Raw genomic sequence first — 26,944 nt, forward strand, 5'->3', positions numbered from 1 at the left:
TTTTTTGTTAATACAAATTGAAATAGTCTGTACAGCATGTACTCTCTAGCATGTTCTGAAAAAATAAACATATAAAATAATTTAATAATAAAAAAAGGAATTTAATTTCATATTCCCTGAAACATACAATCTCACTAGTGCCAGATTTGCACTTTGTAAGGCATACAGTATGATATTTTTACCTGACAGAGAGAAGATGGAGATGTTCTTTCTCTTTGCTGTCTTCTCTTTGTTTCAGCATCCTACTCTAAGGCTGTCTTTTATGTGTCAGAGTGTAGCTGTCATCACCCTGTCCTCAAGTGGTGTTGCAATTCCTGTGAGCATGTGTCGTTGCTCTTCTATTACTGAGATATACTATTAGTAGCATTTTTTTCATTAATATGTTCCAAGTGTAGTGGCAAAAAATGCTAGATGTCTAATAATCTTTCTGTTACCTTGACCAAGCAGCTTGGGCCTCTGTGTTAAAACAGAGACATGCAGGTAAAGACGCATAAAGCTCTGTCTGTGCTAACATATCCTAATAGTAGGTGTCACAGCTTGGCTCCACGCTGACTCCCTCTGCTAAGATTATGGATCGCACATAACAGTCCGTCGCCTAAAGTACAATGTGCCAACAAAAGACCTACAGTACTGAGTGGTTACCAGGATTATACCTAAAAACATCCTAACCAACATCTACCAGCTGTGATGTTATACCATAAGAGCTAGCACCAAACTCATTTTCCTTGGTTAACTCACTGCTCATCTTCTCTTCCCAGCTAACCTGACTGTCTGACCAGGGATTCCTCTTTTGGATTGTTTTAAAATTTCTAAATCTAACCACAGACCAACCAAGCCCAGCTCAGGTTTTCCATTGTGAAGTTTACACTAATCAAGGACATTTTGCCAATGGACCTCAGAGCAAAAACCTTGTTTATTCACATTATAATTGTTGAGAGTTGAACTATTAATCGTTTCATAGTTAGCTCACGGTAATAAATTCAAACTGTATTTATATTAGAAAATATGAATATGAGTTAAGTACATTATATAAGACTGATAAAGCTTACAATGCAGACCATAACACATTATAGTCGATCTGATGTAACTCTGAAGTCTTTGTAATCTGAAAGAGTACAATCAGGTTTTTGTATCAGTGCAAATTGTTTCACAAATATTCCATTTCATATGTTGTTTTGTTATGCATTTTTTATGTAATGCCAACAAATTGTATATTTTATCATTTGAATCTCTGTGTGAAACGGTAAATGATTATGTTTTGATTGATTCCTAATGTTCAATAAAACACCCTGCAAGTTTGTGTTGTTGTACTTTACCTTACAGTAGACTTCTTTATTTTCTCTAAGGAGAAAATAATATAGAGTAACACAGCACCTTTTTTAAGGATTCTTACAAAAACACATACATACAGTACATTACATTTTTATAGGATTTTATTTTATACAGTACATGTTTTTTTATATTTGTGAATAATTTATTATTGCAACAGGTTTGTTTTTAATATGTTTAATAAGTTAGCAATGTGTAACATGAGACCTGAAGTATAAGAGTTAGGCTGTCCAAATTAAGGTTTCAAAGAGCTATATTTACACAATATTTACACAAGATAATGTCAGTGAACATTTTATCAATATATTTAAACTACAAAAAGAAATATCAAAACAATCCAACAGAGGGAGCCCTGACTAAATTAATAATGTGGGTTTATATATGAAGACATAGGAGGCCATAGGTCTGCTTTGGAAGCAAACTCTCCTGAAACTGTCTGATTCACACCTAATGTAACTGATCTCTAAAAAGATCAGATCTAAAAAAAAAACACATTTTACACTGAGCTACAGTGAAGTACCTCTCTTCCATAGAAACCATAATATCCCCAAAGTCCAAGGAGCTGTAACTGTCACACTCTATACATGAAAGCACACATTCAAAAGGAGAAAAGCAGAGAGCTAAGTTGTAAAAGTAGTTGCTAATTCAGGTAGCACCTTGGTACTGTATACTGGGAGGCAAAGTTCTTCTCACCCCTGCAATACTAAGAAGAACTAAGAGCTTCACAGGAAAGGTTTCTTAGGGCTTAACACTGCCCATATTTATATTGAACCAACATGTCTTGCTCTGTATCCTGTCATATAAGTTAAATATTGTTGTGGTCAAGTGTTGTAGACCTTTGGTAAACTGAGACACGAGACCAGGTACAGCATCAGGTGGCATGTAGGAAGCTTGTCTGTTAAGGGGGAACGTTGGAGTCCAGGCCCTGCAAATATTCCTTGCATTATCCATTACTAAAACATACAGGGAAGATTCACTGTTTAGAGGGTCTCTTTGTCGGAGTGAAAATCTGAAGTGATCTACTCTGAACATAATGCTAAAGATTTTGCATGTGTGCAAAGTATAAAGTATCCCTCTCAATTTCTACTGTTAAAAAAGCTTTTTGAATAAATTTAATAACAGTGTAGCAGCGAGGCTTATTAAAATACAGGAATTAAGTTTTCTGCTCCCTTGCCAGTGAGGCCCCGTCTCTCTCTTCATCTCTGTGGTGCAGCCACAGAGAAGCTATTCATGCAGGCTGATTTAAAGATGTTTTCTTTTGATAAGGGACAGCTCCCAAATGGGGATGCACTTAGCTAAGCCTGGCTATCATGATCAATGGTCATCCATTGGCGCCTATCTGTCTAGGGAGTGCCAGATGGACATCTGGACTATATTCCTAAGTGTCAGGAGTAAGTGACTCATATCTCACCTTGATCAACCAATCAGGGACTGGTAGGTCCGAGTAACCTACGTGGGTCTCTGATGCCCATGAAACTTTCAGCCAATGAATGAGCTGAAGTTCCTCCAGGTAAAAACAGGCAACACAGAGGGCCTGAGAAGGAGAATTCCAGGGGAAGAACAATTCCAGGGCAGGACGGCCCAGGAGCAGAAAGGCTCCCAAGGGCAGGACATTCTCGCAGTGCGCCTCCTGACCATCCTGAGACTCAGCCCGGACAACCACGTAACGGCCAGTGTGTCCAAGTGCCAGAACTTTCCTTTGTTCTAAGAGTCGAGAGCGGAGGTTGCCACGAGTAACCAAAGGATCCACCCGAGGTTAGTACCAGCAGCAAGCCTCGTGAACAGGTCGGAACTGTGGACAGCTGAATCAGTATTCAGAACTAGCGCTTCATCAGGAACGAACCGGTCCTCTTCCTGACCTGCTGGGACCCACAGTCACTTTTCTCCTGTGCACAAACTTCGCTAGTTAAAGCCAACACTAACTAGCTGGTCTTCAGAGAGCAGCGCCGCAGGAGTCTCCACCAAGCCGCAACAGCACAGCCTGGCACCGAGCCAGAGAGCGTGGATTGGACAGCAACAAGCCTGCAACTGTTTCTTTGCTTGTGTCTGCAGGAGATCTGAATCCCCAGAGATTGGATGAGTATTCAACTTCACTGCATTACAGCTCGAGAATTCAATTGTTATCCCAACCAGTTGATATCAATTTAATTCCTAAGAGTTATGTACTTATTTTGAGTATCTAATGTAGAAGTTGTAACCAAGTTCTATTACGAAACGGTCTAAATGAATGATATACTGAACGTATGTCCTCTTGATATGTGTAACTCTTCGTAACTGATTGAATATATACCTTTTGTATTCTGCTAACCCTCACGATAAGATATGTTAGGTTTACATGCACATTCTATGTATTAATAAATGTATTTTAGTGTATTAGTACCCATGTGTGTGCGTTGTTTGAGTTATATCGCATGGTTCGATTCTAAGGCCATTAAAAGAATAATTTTGTGACTTACTGCTACAATTAATAATTGTCCCAGTAAATGCTCAAACCCCTACAGAACTGGTGCCTCGTGAGAGCACACTGCAACAGTAATACTCAAATATAAGAGGATTTAGTGTATATACAGGGACATAACATAACATAACATAATCTGGACCTGGGGTGGGAGTCCATTAAGGGAAATCAGTTACACATAAGTGGTGTCTAAATTAATTCCCCTCTGATATGTAAAGAACATTGGGACATTCTGGGATGTAAAGATGTCTAAAAATGCTATTATTATTATTATTATTATTATTATAATTCAGGTGGGTAGCTGTGTCAGCATGCTTAGGCTGCAAAGGAACAAGTAATAGGTTTATTCCATGCTGAAAAGAGCTGTCTTCAGGTGTGAGCTTCTTCACATTGTGTTTTCTTCTCTTTTTAGCATGGAATAAACCTATTACTTGTTCCTTATTTGTCACGTCCAACATCCCTCCCTAGAGGGCGCTCCACTGCTCCCGTTATTGTCTTTGTGATTGTTAAGCTCCCCAGGTGTACCCTCTTAGGTGTATTATTTAAACACTAGCTCCTCCAGTACTCCGGGCTCATCATTAGGGTAAAGATGTCGCATGGCCTGCCTAGCACCAGGCTATCCTACGTCTGTCTCCTAAGACCTCGGCCTCATCCCCAACACCTCCCGCTTCCTGAGCCCGGGGTCTGGAGGATCTTGCCCCGTCACCCTTGGACCTCCGTGTTTTGTCTGTTCTTTTTTTCCCCTTTTCAGGGGATTTTAACCTTGTCACGTCCCAGGATGGATTACTTGCCACTGGACTCCCGAACTGTGCCCTGACCTGCCTTTGGACCTGTTTGGATTTGGATGCCATTCTTTGTCTCCCCCGTTCACTGTCTCACGGACTGTCACTATTTGTGCACTATTAAACCCCTGTGTGTTTCCTTTTACCATGCCTCCTGTTTTCTCCAGCTTTTACCGCATTGCATAGGGTCTACTACAAGACCTGACACGGATCCAAATCCATGTCCGTAACATTATTATTATTGGGTATTTACCTTATTGGTGCATTGGTCATTGGTGCAATGTGACAACAGAAACTGAAACTACCGGATACTGGATATGGATACATATGGAAAAATAGTAATTACTGATCTGATCAATCATTTCACAAAGTAAAATACTAATGCTGCTTACACCTATGTTAGCACATTTTCACTTTCTTCTTGAAATTATAAATGTTCTTAATGACAAATGTTTTGTAATGCAAATGAGGATTAATAGAGGAAGAAATAGATTCCACTTGTTGAGACAAATATTATAAGAAGTTTACTATCAGATATAAAAAAATGAAATAACAAAACCTTAAGTACTAAGGATGGTAATATTACCAATTATAAAGATTCATATTAATTATAACAACAATTTTAAATTCAAATTTGAAAGTCATCCGTTCATATAGGAATGAAAGACAGAAAGCTGTCCTCGAATCATAGAGCTATATAAGAAAACTGATGCAAGTTTCGCCTGTCAAAATAAGTTAAGGAGGACTGCAAGGCAGAATAAATACTTTCTGGGGAACCATACCAGGTGAGTCTTTGCAAAATAAAATTCAATATCCAGTGAATACATCAAGCTGACACAATTTGCTTCCAGATCAATAGAGTCAGGTGCCCAGCCAGTGAAGTGGAGATGACGAAGTGTCCAGTAGGGAACTGATGTGGCCAAATACTGTACAAGACCAAAAAGTGCCTTAGGAGGAAGTGGAGCAAAGTGTGAATCCAGGATCAGCAAAAGAGTTTCCAGAGCAGACCTTTAAGATTTTCCCACAGCAGGGTTTGACCATTTTTTATTATGATGGAATAGTTTGTAAATCAGCCATTTGCAGACATTTATGGGAATGAAGTCTGGGATTCTATTTAGAATGTTGCACAGCAACTAAGGATATATTTTATGAGCTATGGAATTCAAATTCAAGTGCACACTTAATACTTTTTTATCACTTTTATCATATTTATCTAAAATAGTAATCATTTAAATTTTAAAGCTAGATGTTGTAATCTATTTAACTTAATAAGTCACATAAGTATCAGTCGTGCTTATAAAATCCAATTTTATAAAAGCACTACCAGAATGACAAAATAAAGACAAATGACACATGACATACTGTATGTTTGAGATTAAGTCTTAAAATTTTTAAATTAGTTATGGTAATTATACATATACAATTTACAACAAATACATGTTATACATTATAAAAACGAATATTAATGTTATAAATGATAAGATTAAGTGTTTGATTCAGAACTCTTTTTCAAAGTTGTCACTGAGGACATGTATAGTACTATTACTTTTAATCTGTACAGAGGAAAACCTCACACTTGAATTCTAATTAGAATACTTTTAATTTACCGGAGCAGCCTTCCGCTTTCTAATTAACTTCTTAATTTGCTCCATTATCTCCTCCGTTTTTAACGTGTGAATGATAGGATACAGAGGAGGCAGGGCTGCTGACAAAGATGTGTTGAGTATTTTGGTGTCAGTGTCCACTGACATGTTTGTCCATACAATCATATATGTTACCAAAAATGGAATAAAAAATATGGCCACTAAAGCTAAGTGAGCTGTGCATGTTTTAAACGCTTTCCACCTCCCCTTGACAGATGAAATCCTTGAAAGAGCAGCTATTATGCACACATATGATACATAAATCAAAACCAGTGGCACAAAAAAGAAAGTAACTGTATAAACACTACCTGAAGTAAAATGTTCACTGTAGCTGTTAAAGGACTCATTGAACACTGGTCTATGATCACAGAAATAACTCTTAATGACAGGAACAGGTTTGCAGAATGACAAGCGTGTTATAAAAACCACTGTGACAACAAAAGAGATTAAAGCTAATACCCAGCAGAAAACAATTATAACAAACATCCTGGTGTTTGTGTTGATTGTGCCGCTTCTCAGTGGAAAACAAATAGAAACAAGTCTTTCGTAAGACATAACAATAAGGGACAGAGATTCCGGGGTTTGCAGAAATTTAACAAAGAACATCTGAGTTTTATATGTGTCATATAACACAAATCCTGAGTCAGAAATGATTTGCTCTAAACATTTTGGAATAGCAGCAGTGCTGATGCTCACATCTACTACAGATAGATTAAAAACTGCTATGTACTTTGGTGTATGAAGACAGACTGACAACCATATAATGGACATTAGGAAGACGTTGGCTGCCAGAGTTGCCAGGTAAACAAAAACCTGAAATCCGAAGTAATAGTCACTATTCAGCAGTTTCTGAAAGCCAGAGAACAGAAACCCTACAGGGGTAGAAAATGTTGTGTTTATCTCCATTGCTGCCAGCTGCTGAAAGAGTGCTTCAGTATCCTCCTTTTCACTTTTTCTCAAACCTTAAATTAAAAATGGGAATGAAAGATGACAATGCTATAGAATTAATAATAATTCAAGAAAAACACTGCCAATCTTCCACTTCGTATGCCGGGGATAATTTCAATCACCAGCACCAATGTTGAATAATATAACATTTTAGTTCTGTGATAATTTCTGCACATCTGTTTCAATTCTGCTTTAATCCATGTTTAATTCAAATTCAAATTAAATTATTTTGTATATTGTATGTTCTGAAAAATTAAATAATTTGTAATACAAATATCACATTACATTTAATACTCCTTGAAATATACATTCTCAGTAGTGAGTTTTCTGTATGACACTTTGTTAGGTACCCCATACAATATTTTTTACCTGACAGAGAGGTAATAGAGGTATTCTTAATCTGTGTTGTCTCAGTGTCCGTATCTTACACTAAGGCACCTTTTATGTGCCAGGGTTGTAGTTGTCATCATCCTGTCCTCACATGGTATTACAATTCCTGTGTTCATGTTTGGTGCTGTGTGGCACTGACAAAGATGTTTAAAATAATATTATGAATATGATATGTGGGGGATAAATACTATTTTTATACTATTTTTTATATTTAAACTGTAAGACTCACGAAAGCAAGTGCCCTGTCCTATTACAAGTACTGTACAGAAGTGTTTTATCTGACTAAAGAACATGTGGTAAAACATGTTAAGTGGCCTTTTATCAAAATATTAAATGGGAATACAGAATAACATAATATTCATCCATCCTGAGGTTTCATCCATTCATTCTTCCATTCATCAGTGAATCATAGGATCATCTGAGAAGGTGAAAATTTAACTTGTAAAATAAGACAAGGAGGCAGAAATTTAGTGGAACCATAATAGTAAAGATTCTCAAGTGTTATCCTGTGAATACAGTATATACAGTACAGTACATGACTCACCTCCTAAGCAATAGAGCCGAGCCAATAAAGCAGATAACAAGCTATTCAGCTGTGAATTGTGTAGAATGGTGTGGCCAAAAAGTGTTTTAGGACCATAGGAAGCAAAGGTTAATCTTGGAGTCACAAGAGTCTCATGAACAGACCTTTAAAATTACGGCGCAGCATATTTTGATAAATAATTGTGAACAATGGTCGAACAGTCGAACAAGTCAGTGGCTTGCAAAAATGTATGGCAATGAAGTCTGTATATATTTAGGATTTCGCAAAACTGTAAGTGCCAGTGTTACTGTATGTTTTAGTCTCTGAACCATGAAATATAAGTGATACTCTATGTACAGTATATATGTTAATATAAACATTTTTATGGGAAATGCAATTCAAATTCAAGATCATTAATACTTTTTTTCTGTTTCTCTAAATTCGTAATTATTTAACACACTTATTTCACAAATGTTCAATTGCACTGTTATGTTATGCAATAAATTGAATATTGTATATTTAGAATCTCTGCGTGAAACTGTAAATTATTATGTCCGATTGATCTCGAACAGTCCCAAAAGCACACTTGCAATTTATTGTTCCATTTTATAATTGTTTCAAAAATGAAAACCCGAAATCACTACACAAGTAAGAAAATCAGATTTGTAATTAAGACTCTATATGAGACATGTACACTGGTGGAGCCTACTGCTACAGCAGAGATATGGGCATAGCGCACAGTTGCTGTGGTGCACCTAATGAGTGAAGCATGCTTTTACTGTTGGACCGTGTTGTGTACATTGATTACTACTACTGTGCTCTTTGAGACCCTTTACTTGTGGAACACTGGTGCATGTTGTACAGTAAAAATGAACTGCTGAGGAATACCACCTCAGGTACTGTAACTCAAATGGAAACTGGATGATCTACCCGATCCCTTTGAGAGGGGTCCCCTTCTGGCAATGTCTTCAAGAGAAGCAGGGACAGTGACACTGTCAACAACAAGTCCACTGCAAGGGACCCGCAGGCTTCTGAGTGTCTACACGCACAAATGCTCAGGTGTTGACTGTAAAGACAAGCTGAATTTGTTATACAGCTTCCAGCATGGAAGGTCCATCACGTCTGAGAAGTAGTCCTGGGCAACACATTTATCCTCTTCAAGGAAAGAGCGACAAGTTTGATGCAGGTGGCTGACATCAGGGGTCTAGTGAAACAGGGACTGTCAGGAAGAGCAAGTCTTCCTGACACACAGCTGGTGGCAGTCCGGAATATGCCAGGTGTACCAGAAAAGAGACAATAGTTGTTTTGGTGCGAGTGTAGTAATTTTAGTAATTGTAGTAGATATGTTTTGCAAAGCCACTTTAAAAAAGGTGGTGGGGTGGCTTGTTGTTATCTTGCATTTGTTTGCTATTTATATTTGTATTTGTGTTGCCATTAAAAGGTTACAAACATGAGGAGGCCATTTCCATTTCGCCTGTTTTGCATTTAATAGTTAGTTGATACAAGAAAGACATTCAGCTCTTTCTTGAAAAATGCAATAAGGTGGCTAGGTGGCTTGTTCCAGACTCCAACTACCTTATGCTTTGAGAAGTGACTCCTGTTTTTGGCTTTAAAAGCAGTTCTATATTGTGTCCACTATCGTCCTCTAGTTTCTCTTTCACTGTTTTCTTGGAATTATCCTCTGGAATGAATTTGTCAATGCCCCTGAAGATTCTACTTACTTGCTGTAGCCCCCCTCACTGTGTATTAATCCCTTATTACTAATTAAAAATAATTAGTTCCCTAAAAGGGAGCCCTGATTAAAATATTAATTTGAGTTTCTATTTGAAGACAGTGGCAGCCATACTGTAGGTCCACTAACTCTTTTGAAACTCTTATTCACACCTGAAGTGAATCACAAACAACAAGTCTTTCCAAAAGATACACATTCACACTAAGCTAAAGGTGCAGTTTCTCTCCTACACAGAGACCAAGATATCCCTAAAGACCAAGGAGCTGTACACACTCGTACATACAGGAATCCCACATTCAATATTAGTGTGTTGTAAAAGCAGCTGGTTAGTTAGATATTACATTGGCATCCAGGGAGATTAAGTTCTTCTGATCCCTGCCATACCAAAGACTAAGGAAAGGTTTGAAAGGGCCTAATACTGCCTGTACTTGTTGTGCACTAACATGTCTTGCCCTGTATCAAGTAAAATATTGTTGTGGTCAAGTGTTTTAGACCTTTGAGTCACTGAGATGTGGAACCAAGTACAATATAAGGTGGCATGAAAGGAGCTTGTTCATTGTGGAGCAACTTTGGAATCCTGGTTCTGCTAATATTACTCACATTATCCATTGCTATAACACACAGGGAAGATTCAACCTTTACAGGCTCTCTTGTTGGAATAAAAATCTTGTGAAATGACTCACTCTGAACAGAATACTAAACATTTTCCAAGTGAGTAAAAGATACAGTATACCTCTCAAATTCTACTGTTAAAATGCTTTTGCATAAGAATTAGAACATTAATACTCAAATACAGATTTAGTGTACAGTATATACAGAAAATTGTAATAATCTTGACCTGGTTTTGACTGGTTTGGGTCTCGAAGGAAAATGGATTGATGTTGTAAGTGGTACTGATGGACCAGCAGCTGGGACTCTTCCCTATGCAACACAAAGTTTAGTCCAGTGGCCCAGAACGATGACCACTGTCCGTTGAATGAACTGTTAAACCAAGGTTGTGACTATTTATTCAACATCAATGCATGGTGCTGTAAGATTTATGATGTGCCAGTAACTCATTTTGTACTTTCCACTTAAGGGCTGCCCAGTATAGTAAATAAATAATATGTTTAATTGAGTTTGTAGATCTTATTTTTATTAGAGCAATATCAAAATTAATTTGGTGGGAAATTTAAAGCGTAGAAACAGAAAACTAAGTAGATAAACATAAAAGAAAGGAGTTACTGATCAGTACCTACAGTATTTCAGGTAATGTATTGCTTTTTGTCTCACATTTCCAATTGTGAATTATTAACACTACAGACAGTACATTCCGAACATGTACAGTAATGTTAGTGAATATTTTTGTAATGCAAATGTTAACTATTAGAAGAGTAATTAAATTCCAGTTTTTGATAAACATAATAAAATAAGAGTTTAGTATTAGAATTATGCAATATTTACAGGGAACCACTATAAAGGTGCAATGGGACATTTATGTCTTAGGGGCAGCTAATTTACCATAAAAATAAGAATGGCAATATTATAAATTATAATAACAATCTAACATTCCAATATTATCTAATAACTAGAAAATGTTACTAATCTAATATTATCAATTATAATAACATTTCTAACGCTATGAAAAGAAATAAGATCATTTAAATTCATCCAGAAGTTTCATCCATTCATTCTTCTCTATAAGAAAGATGAGGAAGAAAAAAGCCAGAATGGAAGGAAAGACATAATCAAGCCATTAGTGAGTCATAGAGTCATCTAAGAAAGTCAATAAAAAATTTGCTTATCAAAATATGTCAAGGCAAGGCAGAATTTTAGTGGAAGCATAAAAGCGATCATTCTCAAGGTAAAGTGTGCTATCATATCGCTTTCTGATCAACAGAGCCACTACAGCCGCTAAAGTTCAGTCGTCAACTGTGAACTGGTTAAAATGGTGTTTGCTTTAGGATCATAGGGAGCAAAAGGTAAATCTTCGACCCACAAGAGAGTCTCAGGAAAAGACCTTTAAAATTGAGACACAACATATTTTAATTTCTATTTATGAATTGGTTGAACAATTTGTAAGCCAGTGATTTGCAGAAATCTATGGCAATGAAGTCTGTATATACAGTATTTACAATGTCACATCCATTATGAAGACATCCAGCAAAACTGTATCAGAATTTTATTGTAATCTTTCACTGTAAAAATATAATATGTAAACATATAAAACAAATAAATATATTTGATGGGCAATACAGTTCAAATTTAAGATCTCACTTAATTGTTTTCTGTTTCTTTAACATTGACATTTCTGGATGTGGTAATGTAGATAAAGCATTACACATAACAATCATCTGGTGGACTTTTAAGATTTAACTTTAAAATTTATGCACTAGGAATTCAAGATAAATTTTGGGATAAAAACTTTTAAAACATTAAAATTAGTTTTTCCAATTAAACAATTAATGTTATAAATATTAAGTATTAATATAAGTATTAATACTTATATTAAGTAATATTATATTTATAATTAAGTATATTGATATCATTTTATGAAGTACTCTATTTTAAAGTTAGTGGTTACTGCATCATGTAACTGAGGACAAAGTAACTTGTACTCTGTGCAGAGAAAAACACTCACACTTCCAGACTCATTAGAATGCTAATGTACTTGAGTAGCCTTCTGTTTTCTGATGAGCTTCTTAATTTGCTCCATTACCTCCTCGGTTTTTAAGGTATATATGATGGGATTCAGCAGAGGAGGCAGGGTTGCTGCCAAAGATGTGTTGAGGATTCTGGTGTCAGTGTCCACCAGCACATTTATCCATCCAATCATATATGTTACTAAAGAAGGTATGAAAAATATAGTAACTAAGGCTAAGTGGGCTGTGCAAGTTTTAAATGCTTTCCACCTCCCCTGCACAGATGAAATCCTTGAAAGAGCAGCTATAATGCACACATATGACATACTAATCAAAAACAGTGGCACATAAATGTAGATAACAATGTAAACATTGGCTATAGTCCAGCTTGGAGTGTAGCTGCTGCAGGCCTCTTTAAAGACTGGTCCATGATCACAGAAATAACTTTTAATTACAGGAACAGGTTTGCAGAATGACAGGCGTGCTATGAAAACCACTGCAACAACAAAAGAGGTTAAAACTAATAACCAGCAGAAACCAATTATAAAGAACATCCTAGTGTTCCTATTGATTGTGCTGCTTCTCAGAGGAAAACAAATAGAGACGAATCTTTCGTAAGACATAACAACAAGGGACAGAGATTCCAAGATAGAAAAAGAATGAAAGAAGAACATTTGAGTTAAACATGTCTCATATAACACAAATCTTGAGTGAAAAAGAAACTGACCTATACAATTTGGAATAAGAGCTGTGCTAATGCTCACATCTACTACAGATAAATTAAAAACGGCTATGTACTTTGGTGTATGAAGACACTCTGACAGCCATATTACAGACATTAAGAAGAAGTTGGCTGCCAGAGTTGTCAAGTAAACACAAGCCAGGAAAATGTAATAATAATCACTGTGCTGCAGATTCTGAAAACCTGCAATCAGAAAGCCAACAGGTTTAGAAAATGTGGTGTTCCTTTCCATTGCAGACAGCTGTTCAAAGAGTGCTCCAGTATCCCCCTTTTAACTTTTTCTCAAACCTAAAATTAAAAAAGCAAAGGTGACAGTACTATAGATTTATTAATGATACTAGAAAAACACTTATCACATGCCTTGTATATTTTATTTTGAATAATGTAACATTTTACAGGCACTGTAGAGGCAAGAGGCACTAGAGGCATCTTTTCAGTACAGCTCTTCCTATTCTACTGGAAGTAAAGTTTTGAAAAAATAAAAAACACAGTCTGTATACACTCTAGTATGCTCTGAAAAATAAACATTGAATAAATTAATAAAAATACAAAAGCAATATATATTTATATTCTTTGAAATATACAATTTCAATAGTGCCAGATTTGCACTTTGAAAGACACATGATATTTTTTACCTGACAGAGAGATGATGGAGATACTGTATTCTTTCTCTGTGCTGTCTTCATTTCAGCTCCCTACCCTGAGGTATGCTTTTATGTACCAGACTTTGAGTGGCATTGCCCTGTCCTCACGTGCAATTCCTGTGAGCATGTGTAGGTGCTCTTGTATTATTGAACAAGTAGAAATGGCAATAGCAGAATACCATTTTACTATGAGTTTTTTTTTCCATTAGTATGTCTCAAGTGTAACAGTAAGGCATTTTATTGTGCTTAGAATTAAGTGTTATTAAAGATTTCTAATAATCGTTGTGTCACCTTGACCAAGCAGCTTGGGTCTCTGTTTAAAAGCAAAAAAATATAGTTAAAGAGGCCTGTCTGGTGAAAGACAACATAAAGCTATGTCTGTGCTGAAACACCCTAATGAATGTGATTTAATTTTATGAGACTGATAAAGCCTACGAGGAAAACCATAACATGTTATTGTTACAAATAGGGGGTTAAGGAAATTGTGAATAACAGAGAATGACAGAGCGGATACTGTACTCAATAACTAAAATAAATAATCATAATACCCAAATTGTAAATGATTTTGCCAAGAATATACACAAGCAGTCACAAAGCATTGTATAAAATAATATTATGCATATGATGTGTGGGGGACTATTTATTATACTATTTTTTATATTTAAACTGTAACACTCACCCAAGCAACTACTCATTTGCCCATTGTTTTGTTATCTGGCTTAAGAACATATGATAAAGTTAAGTGACCCTTCATCATAATATTAAATGGGAATATAGAGTAATATAACGCAACTTAAAGTGTTCCTACATTAACATGTCTATAAAATAGTTTTTTTATGGGATCACCCTATCCTCGAGTGGTATCACATTTCCAGTGTGCATGTGTGGGTGCTCCTTTGTTATTGAGAAAGATGTGTAAAACAATATCAAACATATTATATCGGTTGTCATTCTCTTGCCCAACAGTCAGCGGTAGACACCCTGAGGTTAAGGCTGCTATATCTCTGGGGGGGGGGGACCGTGCCATTGCTTAGAAAATGAAGGGATGATGAAGAAGCTCAGTGAAGTGTTTGTTTTTGCACCACATGCTGCACTTCTTTCTTTTATTTTTGAGTTACCAATTCAGGTTTCATTTTATCCCTTTCTGTACTTTAAAAGGGCATTAAAAGTTCTTTCTTTGTACATCAGGTCGTGGACCTCAGTCACTCACCTTACAATTGGTGTTAGTTGTGGGATACAGCCAGTGTATGGAGATGGAAGAACTGAAGGTAACGGAGCTTACACTGGGTGCCACAGTGCTGGGAGACTCTGAAAGTGGGTTAGTGAGCAGAGAGAGATAAGGTAAATCCCAAGCTATTTGCAGCTAGAGGATGAGGGCTTGCTGTTGTTTCAGACAGAATGGGGAACCATGGTCTTTTCTTCAGGGTGGAACTGGAGATATGGAAATGGGCTGTGAGGAGGAGGCAGACTGAGAGAGAGGCCTGCTTTGCTGGGATTGTGAAAGGTGGGAAAACCTAAAATGGAGCTGTCCTGGGAGGTGGAGGTGGTTATGGGGTTGTGGGGTGGCTGCACTGAGGGAGGGCTACTTCACGCACTCGGCAACCCCCAGATGAGTACAACACCTGCCCTTGATAGTTGGCAGAGGCATTAAGTCTCTCAGTCTTTGGGTGAAGGTGCCAGCCTGCGAGTTTCATGTATAGAGGGGGCATGCAGGTGAATGCCCGGGTAGACAACTGGTTCCTTATTCCCATTATTAAGCCCTGAATCTTAGATAGATAGATGAATTTATCTGCCATGTGTTCATGTACGATGGGATCCTTACTCACACTGTTCTCTCAGGACATGCACAGTACAACAGATAACACAAAACTGTAGAAAATAGTCTCAAAATAGTTTGTATACGGTATTATTTGAAAAATAAACAGAAGAATTTAATAATAAAATATTAGAAGGAATATCATGTTATTTAAATATTGTAATTTTATATTAATTGAAAGATACATTCTCAATAGTGAGATTTGTGTGAGACACATTGCTGAGTATATGATATATTTTACCTGACAGAGAGATGAAGGAGGTATTCTTTCTCTGTGCTGCCTTAGTATCATTGTCTTTCCCTTAACCACCTTTTTATGTGCCAGAGTGTAGCTATGATCACCCTGTCCTCACGTGATATTGGAATTCCTGTGTGTATGTGTGGGAGCTCTTGTGTTACTGAGAAAAGTGAGTAAAATACAGTAATGTCATGCATACGATGGATAGGGGATTAATACTATTTTACCTTAGCCATTTTGGTGGCTGCATGATGACAAAGGAATGTAGCTAAAGAGGTTCCCTCTTTGTAGTCTCGGCCACAGAATGACCAAGTGGTCTTTGCATGTGGGAATGTAAGGAAGATGAGATTGCTAACGATCCCTCCCATGACAGTGACGATCTAAACACCCATGTTGAAGGTCCATTCCCTGGATGTCTGACAAGGAGCCATGGGTACATCTGAATCTGATCTCAAACGTCAAAGGCATGGTTACACCCAAAGGAAGATCCACCAATAATTGATCTGTAGGATGGGTACTAGAACCAAACATAATAGCATCACAGCCAGTCACCAACTTGTGATGTCATACCATACAATTTTAACCCTGTAAAATGTACACATAAAGTTATTTTTCATTATTAACCACTGGCTTCAAATCTCTCCAACTGAACTGGCTGTCTGACTTTTACAACCATGTGACTGCAAGCAGACCGAGTCAGGACTTAACCTTTTCAAGAAGCCAGGCCAAGAGAGTGAGCCAGTGAAGTATAGAATTCTGCCCAAGATGTTCTTCCTGAAACAGATGAAATCTTGTGTTCGTGAACCCACTGTTATTTCAACCTGATCAGCGAATTTAGACAGTTTTTACTCTTTATTTTGTCAACATCTAGAATATCTGAGTATATTCTGAAAATCTATAGCCGGGATGTACCGAGTTCCCATTTTTTCTTGTACCCAGAACCTCCAGAAGACAAACTGTGCACAGGCTGTTTTTAAAGACCAAAGTCAGCAAGACGCTAGTTTGGTAGAGCTACCTGAGCCACAATGAAGGAAAACTCTTTCTCTTTCTCCTCTGTCTGCACTGGGACCCTCCCAGCACAGAAAAGCAACCATGGGTAAGCCCAGCCCAGCTCAGTTTACCAGCATGTCCATCAAGGATGTTTGGAAATGGTTCTTTGAGCAAAAAAAAAATCATTATTTACATTCTAATTCTTGAGAGTTGAACTATTGTACAAAATGTATACTTCATGTTTAGTTCACAAGAGTAAATGCATATAAATGTGATATAGTTATATGAGACTGATAAAACTTATGACCGTATGTATTATATTAACATATTAGCATTCTGTGTTCACAGCAGATCTTTTCATAGATATATTCTATTTTGTCTGTTGCTTGTTGCGCATGTTTTGGTTATACAGTATCAATAAATTGTATATTGTGTATTTAGAATCTGTGTGTGAGACTGTAAATAATTATGCTTTATTGGTTCTTAAAAGTTGTTAAGTACACTTGCAATTTATGTCACGATCGTCATCCATCCTCTAGAGGGCGCTCCGACCCTTTTTTGTATTTTAGTTTCATTATTACGTTCACCTGCCCCTTGTTACATGTGTATTATTTAAACCCCTGGCCGCCGAAGCTCTGCGCTCAGCATTGGAAGATGGACGCCACAAGGCTTGCCTATTCCCCGGGCTCGTGGGTAGCGGGTCCTAAATACACACTACACGGGAGTCTGAACTGGCTCCCGTGACATTTAGTGTTACAATTTCAGATTGTTACAGCAAATTAAAATCCCCATCTGTTTCTTATATAACGGTTAGTTGAGGCAAGGGTCATATTGAAATATTTCTTGAAAAACTCTAAGATATCAGCTTCAATAAGGTGGCTGAGGGGTCATTCTAGTCTTCTACAGCCCTTTGTTTTAAAGAAGTGCAGTTCCTTATTGTATTCGCTTGTATCCTCTAGTTTTACTTTCACTGTTTTTTTTAAATGTCCTCAGGAAAAACTTTGTCAATACCTTTGAAGATTTTAAATACTTGGGGTGGGGTCTCTCATTTCTTTTGGTATACCGGTTAGAACAGATGCTTCTCAGTGCCAGCATCCTGAGTTCAATTTTGGACTTGGGGTGCTCTCAGTGTGGAGTTTGTATATTGTCATCATGATTCATCTGGGTGCTCCGGGTTCCTCCCAGAGTCTAATGACATGCTAGTAGGTAAATTGGCTTCTGGAAAAAGTGGCTCTAGTGTGTGAGTGTGTGTGTGTGTGTCTACCCTGTGATGGACTGGATGGACTGGCATCCCATCCAGGGTATATTCTGCCTTCTGCATGTTGCATGCTGGGACCCTGTATTGAAAGAAGCGATTAGAAAATGAATTGAATATTTTTCATTATGTTTGGTAATCAGCAATTTTGAAATAAATACCCCCCAAAATACCTAGTGGACATTAAAAGAGAGATCCTCACCACACCAATCTTCACATTTCCCTATTAGGAATACTGTATGTTATGTGCTGTATATTTAATTGTGCCCACACACCTGAAATAGAAAATATTGTCCAAAAGTTTATAATCTTCCTTTTATAATTAAGTTTTCTCACGTGAAACTTAAAGTAAAACTAATTTAAATGACTTTCGTCACAATCTAAATAAATGGTAGTGCTCTTCAAATCCAATACCTACTGCAATCATGTGATTTTATACTTTTAACTTAGGGTAGATTTTTTTATTACTACAGCAACATTATAATGTAATATAGCATGTTTTTAAATGGTTCATACACTGATGTTTCTATTAATTAATTTATTTATAGGATGGATGCTGCACATTGGTGGTGGTGGAGGGGAGTCCCCATTACCTGTAAAGCGCTTTGAGTGGAGTGTCCAGAAAAATGCTATATAAGTGTAAGCAATTATTATTATAATTATTATAATTTAATTTTTTAGAGGAGCATTTTTATATATTATTGAATTATTTATTTTTCTATATGGTTATTTTAAACATATCTAATAAATTAGAAATGGGGAACTCGAATAAATGACATACGCTGTTTTAATGGGGAGGATTTTAATGAAGGTTTCAAGGTGCTTTATTTACACAGGATGCTCATTCATCATTCTATCAATATCAACAAACTACAAAAAGAAATATCAAAACAATCCAGAACAGGGAGACCTGACTAAAATATGAATTTCAGCCACAAGTCTGCTTCTGAAGCAAACTCTTTTGAAACATTTAGTCTGATTCACACCTGGAGTGATTGATCTCCACAAAATCAGGTCTTTTGAAGAGGCACATCACATTGAGATACAGTGCAGTAGCTCTCCTCCATAGAAACGATGATATCCCCAATGACCAAGGAGCTGTGCCTGCCACACTCTTACATACATGAAAGCACACATTCAAGAGGGCGAAGAGCAAAGCTGAGCTGTAAAAGCAGCTGGTTAAATAGTACATTGTCTTCCTGAGAGGTGAAGACAGTTGTTCTCGTACTTGTTCAACCAAGAAAAACTAAGGAAGGGATTAAAAGGACCTAGTCTTTATGCCCATATTTGTTGTGGACCAACATGCCCTGTCTCCTGTCATATTAGTTAAAATATTGTTGTGGTCAAGTGTTTTGGACCATTGGGACACTGGAGTTTTATGAAATAATAATTTGCATTTTAAATTCATCAATCCAGAAGAGTCATCCATTCAAACAAAAAGAAGAAAAGAAAAATAAAAAGTAATAAGTCAGCAGTGAGTCACAGAACCAAATCAGACAATAGATTAATGTTTAGCCTGCTAAATACTGTAAGTCAAAGAAGACTGTAAAGCAAAATAAATATTTTCAATGGAACCACACATGGTGAATCTTCTCAAAGTCTTTTATTCAGTAAATACATGTAGTGCTGTGGCTACAGACAAGGTAAAAAAGTGTATTAGGAGGGAAAAGAGTAAAGGGTGAATCCTGAATCCATGGAGTTTGATCATTGTTTGAGAATTATGGTGGAATAATTTGTAAGTAAAAAAAGTTTGTGTGTATTCAGGAAGTTACAAACACAAAACTGTGAGAATAAATGTAAATTTTACCCTTACTGTAAATATTATATGGGTCTTCACACTTAATACTTTACCTGTACTGTTTCTATAACATACTATTTCAGTTTTAAAGATATGTTGTGTGATCTATTTAAATGAAAAAAGAAACAAAAATCTGCTGAATGTTTAAGCACTTGAAAGTCTGCAAATGAAATACAAATGTTTTATTTTTTTATTTATGTTTGAGACAAAGAAATAGAAAATCAAAATTAAATTTTGTGATTTCAGAATCACTGTAACACATTTTTAGTTATAAGACTGATAGAATTTTATTGTGTACTTTGTTTTAAAATTAATTAATTTAATTAATTTAAAATTGTGACTCTATCGTAAAATTAAGGACTAAGTATATTTTACTCTCTACAGAGAAAAACCCTCACAGACTAATAAAAAAGTTAATGTTTTACTGGAAATGCCTTCTGCTTTCTCATAAACTTCTTAATTTGCTCCATGACCTCCTCAGTTTTTAAGGTGTATATGATGGGATTCAGCAGAGGAGGAAGGGCTGCTGACAAAGATGTGTTGAGGATTCTGGTGTCAGTGTCCACCAGTATATATATCCATACAATCAAATATGTTACCAAACATGGAATAAAAAAAATTGCCACTAATGCTAAGTGAGCTGTGCATGTTTTAAATGCTTTCCACCTCCCCTCTGCAGAGGCAATCCTTGTAAGGGCAGCGATAATGCACACATATGATATAGTAATGAAAACCACTGGGAAGAAAATGAAAGTAAAAGAATAAACAATAGCTATAGTCCTATTTGCAGTATAACTGCTACAGGCTTCTTTGTACATGGGTCCATGATCACAAAAAAAACTCTTAATGACAGGAATAGGTTTGCAGAATGACAAGCGTGCTATAAAAACCACTGCAACAACAAAATATGTTAAAGCTAATACCCAGCAGAAACCAATTATAATGAACATCCTCACATTTGTGTTTATTGTGCTGCTTCTCAGTGGAAAACAAATAGAGACGAGTCTTTCATAAGACATAACAACAAGGGCGAGAGATTCCAGGGCATAGAAAGAATGAAAGAAGAACAGCTGAGTTAAACATGACTCATATAACACAAATCTTGAGTCAAAAAGAAATTGATGTATACATTTTGGAATAAGAGCTGTGCTAATGCTCACATCTACTACAGATAAATTAAAAACTGCTACGTACTTTGGTGTATGAAGACACTCGGACAGATATATAACAGACATTAGAATGAAGTTGGCTATCAGGGTTCCCAGGTAAATGAAAGCCAGGAATATGAAATAATAATCACTGTGCTGCAGATTCTGAAAACCAGCAATCAGAAACCCCACAGGGGTAGAAAATGTGGTGTTTATTTCCATTGCTGCCAGCTGTTGAGAGAGTGCTTCAGTATCCTCCTTTTTTACTTTTGCTCAAACCTAAATTTAAAATAGGGCAATGAAAATGAAACATGAAAATACTGTACCACATGCAATAATACTAGAAAACAGTAGCTATCTACAGTACTGCATTATATGCCTAGCATTATTTCATTCACCAGCAGATTTGCTGAATAATGTAACATTTTACAGATACTATGAGATGTCACTGATCATTTTAGTACACCTCTTTAAATTCTTTTGGAAGGCCTTTTTTCCAAATAAAAATTAAAATACCCTGTATATTCTCTGCTATGCTCTGAAAAATAAAACTGATCGAGTAATTAAATAATAAAAATAAAAAGGGAATATAATATGATGTATTGTATTTCATAGTTTTTCAAACCTGAAGAAGGCTCCACGGCCAAAACGTTGTGTTTTCTTTCTTCTCTTTTCTGCATGGAATAAACCTATTACTTGTTTTTTTAAATATACTATCTCAGAAGTGCCAGATTTCCACTTTGAAAGGCAGATTATATTTTTTACCTGACAGAGAGATGGTGGAGATAATCTTTGTGCTGTCTTCTTTTCAGCTTCCTACTCTAAGGAATCCATTTATATACCAGAGTGTAGCTGTCATCACCTTGTCCTCAAGTGGTATTACTATTGGTATTACTGTGCATGTGGGGTTCTCTTGTGTCACAGATAAAAACTCTACAGAATAGTATCATTTTATTAGCTTGTCACTGTCTTCTCTGTTCCAGTCTTCCACAACCCTTTGCGTATAGAAATGCCTCCCATTCTCAATTTTAAACACACTTCCACATAGTTTACATATGTTACCTCAGGTTTGTCTTTCCCTTAAATTGTGAAAACGTCCTCTGTGTTGACTTTATCAATGCCTTGAATATTTTTATCAGGTCACTTTTTTGTCTTCTATGTTCAATATTACAAAAGATTTATTTACTTATTTATTTTAGCTTATATAAGATAAGATATTCATTTAAGCCATGTAATGCATGTTATTGCATTCCAGTGCATCAGCAACTTTTTTGTGACTTGATGACCAACATTGTACACAATATTCACACAACATATACAAATTGTGATGCCCCTGGGAGTGCGGCCATCAAACCAGACTTTTAGTAGGTGGGTCTTGAGACAAAAGAATCCCCAAAGTAAAATTGTAATTTTATTTGTGCTTGGGAAATGAAGCAGAAGATAAAGCTAGAAAAGGTACACAAAGTACTAGGGAAAATCCGCACAAGCATGGGAAAGATGGACACTAGGTCACAGAGCCAAGGCTAAAACCAAGCACTGCAATGTCGGCAAAGAGAGAACAAATACCTTCCCCAGGTATGTGCTGTTTAATTACAGGCCAGCAGTATTGACAACCTACCTGATGTAGCGGCAAGGCTTATTAAAGACCAGGAATTAAGTTTGCCGCTCCCTTGCCAGTCCCTCTCTCCTTCATCTCAGTGGTGCTTGATACAAAGAGGCCATTCCATTTGGTTCACAATTAAGGTGTTTTTCTAGCTGATAGAGTGTCCCGATAAGGAACAACTCCCAAAGCTGAGACACATCAGCCACCCTAATAAATGGTCATCTCTGGCGCCTTAATGTCTGAGAGATTCCAAGGAAAGTCTTATTCAAAGTTGTTTACAACTCTAAGGTCAGAGTGCATTGTTACTCATCATCAGCCAATCAGGAACTGGTAGGGCAGGTTAACCCCACGTGGGTCTCTGATGCCCATGAAACCTTCAACCAATGAATGTTCGTGGTCCCTCCAGGTAAAACAGGCAGCACAGAGTACCTCAGAGCACCTCCTGGACATTTCTCGGACTCAGAGCGCCTCCTGGACATTCTCGACTCGGTGCCTCCTGGACATTCTTGACTCCGCTCCTCCTAAACATCCTCAGACTCAGCTCGGACCACCATGTAACGGCCAGTGTGTCTGAGTGCCAGGACTTTCCTTTGTTCTAAGAGTCAAGAACGGAGGTCGCCAGCGCGTAACAAGAGGATCCACCTGAGGTTGGCCAGCAGCAAGCCTCATGAGCCCAATCTTGAATCTAAGGATTCAGGACTAGCGCTTCCTCAGGAACGAACCGGTTTTCTTTCTGCCTGAAGAGTGTGATCTGCTTGGACCCGCAGTCACTTTTCTCCTGTGCACAAACTTTGCTAGTTTCAGCCAACACTAACTAGCTGGTCTTCAGAGAGCATCAGCAGCACATCGCAGCAGAAATCTCTCCCACCACATCGCAAGCCGCAACAGCACTGTCTCGCACAGAGCCAGAGAGTGCCGATTGGACAGCAACAAGCCTGCCACTGTTTCTTTTTGCCTGCGGGAGATCTGAATCCCAACAGATTGGATGAGTATTCAACATTCTGCATTACCACTCGAGAATTCAATTGTTACCTCAACACCAGTTGATATCCATTTAATTCCTATGAGTGATGTACTTGCTTTTGAGTATCTAGTGTAGAAGTTGTAATCCAAGTTCATTTACGAAACAGTCTAAATGAATGATATACTGAATGTATGTCCCTCTTGGTATTTGTAACTCTTTGTGATTGAATATATGCCTTTTGTATTCTGCTACCCTCACGATAAGATCTATTATGTTTATATGCACCTTTTATGTATTAGTAAATGTATTCTCGTGTATTAGTATCCATGTGTGTGCGTTGTTTGAGTTATCCCGCAAGGTTGATTCTAATAGCCATCAAAAGAATCATTTTGTGACTTACTGCTACAATTAATAATTGTCCAAGTAAATGCACAAACCCCTACACTGACCGTAATCCTGTTAATAGGCAGATTAGGTGACTTATTGAGAGATTAACCGCTGGAAGTGCATTGACTGCAGCAGCTGGAAACGACACTCACCCAAGCACAATCATTACAGCAAAAAACAGCAACCTCTGGGTTCTGGACGGGGTTTACTTGGTTAACAAGCATGGAATGAGCAGCACATGTTAGGAGTCCTTCAGACACTCACCCAGGATCTTTATGTTGGCCCATGGGCTCTCCAGTGAATTGGTGTTATACACTGCCCTGAACCTGGAGTGAATCCAGGATTCACCAGGGAACCAGCTACTGAATGTCGTTAAAGGGGGGATCTGTTAGTCCCAAGGGAGTGGGTGACAAAGAGCATACGGGAGCCTCCTGAAAGTTGCAAACATGAAAGCAAAAGTAGGTCTTCCTGTCTTGTTAGACGCACACCATCTTCCCATTATTTTCTGGGTGATATCTAGAGGAGAGTTTCACTTTGATCCTCAGTCATCTACAAAATGCATGCCAGAATCTGAAGATGAACTGGGGCCCATGCTTGGAAGTAATATCAGTCAGAATCCCATTAAATCTGAATACTTCCTTTGCGAAGACATCTGCCACCTGGGAAATGGATGACAACTTGGGAAGAGCAACGAAGTGGACAGCCTTCAAGAACAGTCCACAATTACTAGGATCACCAAGCACCCTTGAGAACACGGAAGGTCCTTGACGAAGTCCACAGTTCTGGAAGTCAAAGCTCATTAAAGAGTTGGGAGAGATTTCAGCTGGCCTGCACGGAGTAAACGAGAATTATGCATTAAACATGTGCATAGGTTCTCCTGAAAACAATGACCTAAACAAATGTGTAACATTATCTATTATAATGTAGGTAACATACAGTATATTCTACATACATACTGTATATACTATATAGGAGTTTGTTTATCTCCCTTAAGAAGTTAAGTTAAAACTATTATAAGTGATCCTTTAAATTTATCACAATTAATAACATTATCATTTCTCCATCTGAACTGTGCAGAGGAACTGCTGGTTGTTGCCATTACCAATGATGTACTCCATATAAACCTTTATTTCATTAAAACAAAAAAGGAGGGAAATGTAAAAGAAAACAGTGAAATCTGCATACAGTACATATAGAAAGAAAGGAGCTACTGATCACAACCTGCTCTTTATGAAGTATTGTTTTTTTATTTTTAAGTAAAATCTTACCACTATTTACAATAATTTTAGTGAATTTTAAAAGTACATTCTTAAAGTTACTACAAGTATTAGGGACATTTTTTGTAATGCAAATGTGAAATAAAGAAAAAAGATATCCACTTACTGTATGTACTACTAAATGTAGTATTAAAAATGATTACAGTATTAGGTATTAGCCATGTAAAATATAAGAATATAATCCCAAAGCATTATGGTGGAAAATTACATGTAATGCTTAAGGTGCAGCTAATCTACAACTAAGATAAGGACAGTGATATTATCAACAAGGAGAAGTCATGATGACTATATTTAATACTTTCTGTGGAACCATACAAAGTTAATCTTCACAAACTAAAATCTGTTATTTGGGGAATACATCAAGATGACACAGCTTGCTTTCAGATGAATAGAAACAGGTGAAGTCAGTGAAGGGAAGATGATAAGGTGTCCAGCTATGAACTGGATACAGTGTTGTGGCAACAGGCAAGGTAAAAAGAAATGTTTTAGGATTAAAGGAATCAAAGGGTAATTCCTGGATCCTAAACAGAGTATTCGGAACAGAACTGAGCCTCCAGAGGGTTTATTATTTGTGATTTATTGTGAAATAGTTAATAAGTCTACTTAGAGGTTTGTAGAAATTTATGGGACATAACTTTGGGACTGTGAGTGTCAGTGTACTTTGTTTTCACCATAATATATTGTTTCATATTTTATATGTGATATGCAACTGAATTACAAGATCACACATTTTTTCTGTTACTGTAAAATAGTAATTACTTGCAACTTACATGGATGTTGAAGTCTATTTAAAGTAAAAAGGTAAACATCCTTTGACCTTGTAAAGTTTAGCTTTTGAAAAGCATTAATAATGAAGGACAGATGTTTTATATCACTCATGTTTGAGAAAATAAGTTACAAGTTAAGATTAATAAGATACTGTAAATTGCAATGTATGCTGTATTTTTTATTAGAGTTGTCTCTGCATCATAAAATTGAGGATTAAGTATCTTTTAGTCTGTACAGAAAAAATCACTCACACTTGCAGAATATTTAAGAATACTATTAATTTACTGGAGAAGCTTTTTGCTTATGATAAACTTTTTAATTTGCTCCATTACCTCTTCAGTTTTTAAGGTATATATGATGGGATTTAGCAGAGGAGGCAGGGTCATAGACAGAGATGTGTTGAGGATTCTGGTGTTAGTGTCCACCAGCACATTTGACCATCCAATCATATACAGTACAGTATGTTACTAAAATAGGTATAAAATACATGGCCACTAAGACTAAGTGAGCGGTGCATGTTTTAAATGCTTTCCACCTCCCCTGAGCAGATGAAATCCTTGAAAGAGCAACTATAATACAAATGTATGATAAACTAATCAAAGCTAGTGGTACAAAAAAGTAAGAAACAATATAAACACTGGCTATGGTCCAGTTTGAAGTGTAGCTGCTGCAGGCCTCTTTGAACACTGGTCCATGATCACAGAAATAACTCTTAATGACAGGAACAGGTTTGCAGAATGACAAGTGTGTTATAAAGACCAATGCAACAACAAAAGATATTAAAGATAATACCCAGCAGAACCCAATTATAAAAATCATCCTGGTGTTTGTGTTTATTGTGCTGCTTCTCAGTGGAAAACAAATACAGACGAGTCTGTCATAAGACAT

General features: G+C 36.9%; 3 protein-coding genes across 3 annotated transcripts; all 3 read right to left on the reverse strand.

The window, feature by feature from the left end:
- Positions 1-12,446: 12,446 nt before the first annotated feature.
- Positions 12,447-13,400, reverse strand: LOC148830563 (olfactory receptor 6S1-like). Its single transcript, XM_088919913.1, has one exon. It carries the CDS (start codon positions 13,398-13,400, stop codon positions 12,447-12,449), a length of 954 nt encoding a protein of 317 aa, XP_088776039.1.
- Positions 13,401-20,322: 6,922 nt separating this feature from the next.
- On the reverse strand, positions 20,323-21,279 carry LOC148830564 (olfactory receptor 2A12-like). Its single transcript, XM_088919914.1, has one exon. It carries the CDS (start codon positions 21,277-21,279, stop codon positions 20,323-20,325), a length of 957 nt encoding a protein of 318 aa, XP_088776040.1.
- A 1,976-nt stretch (positions 21,280-23,255) lies between these two features.
- Positions 23,256-26,944, reverse strand: LOC148830565 (olfactory receptor 1P1-like). Its single transcript, XM_088919915.1, has 4 exons — positions 26,849-26,944; positions 26,525-26,767; positions 24,276-24,396; positions 23,256-23,302 (listed from the first exon to the last, which is right to left on the reverse strand). The coding sequence occupies exons 1-4, from the start codon at positions 26,942-26,944 to the stop codon at positions 23,256-23,258; spliced, it is 507 nt and encodes a 168-aa protein (XP_088776041.1).

Source organism: Atractosteus spatula, chromosome 7 (genome assembly GCF_055471065.1).
Source record: "Atractosteus spatula isolate fAtrSpa1 chromosome 7, fAtrSpa1.hap1, whole genome shotgun sequence".
NCBI lineage: Eukaryota > Metazoa > Chordata > Actinopteri > Semionotiformes > Lepisosteidae > Atractosteus > Atractosteus spatula.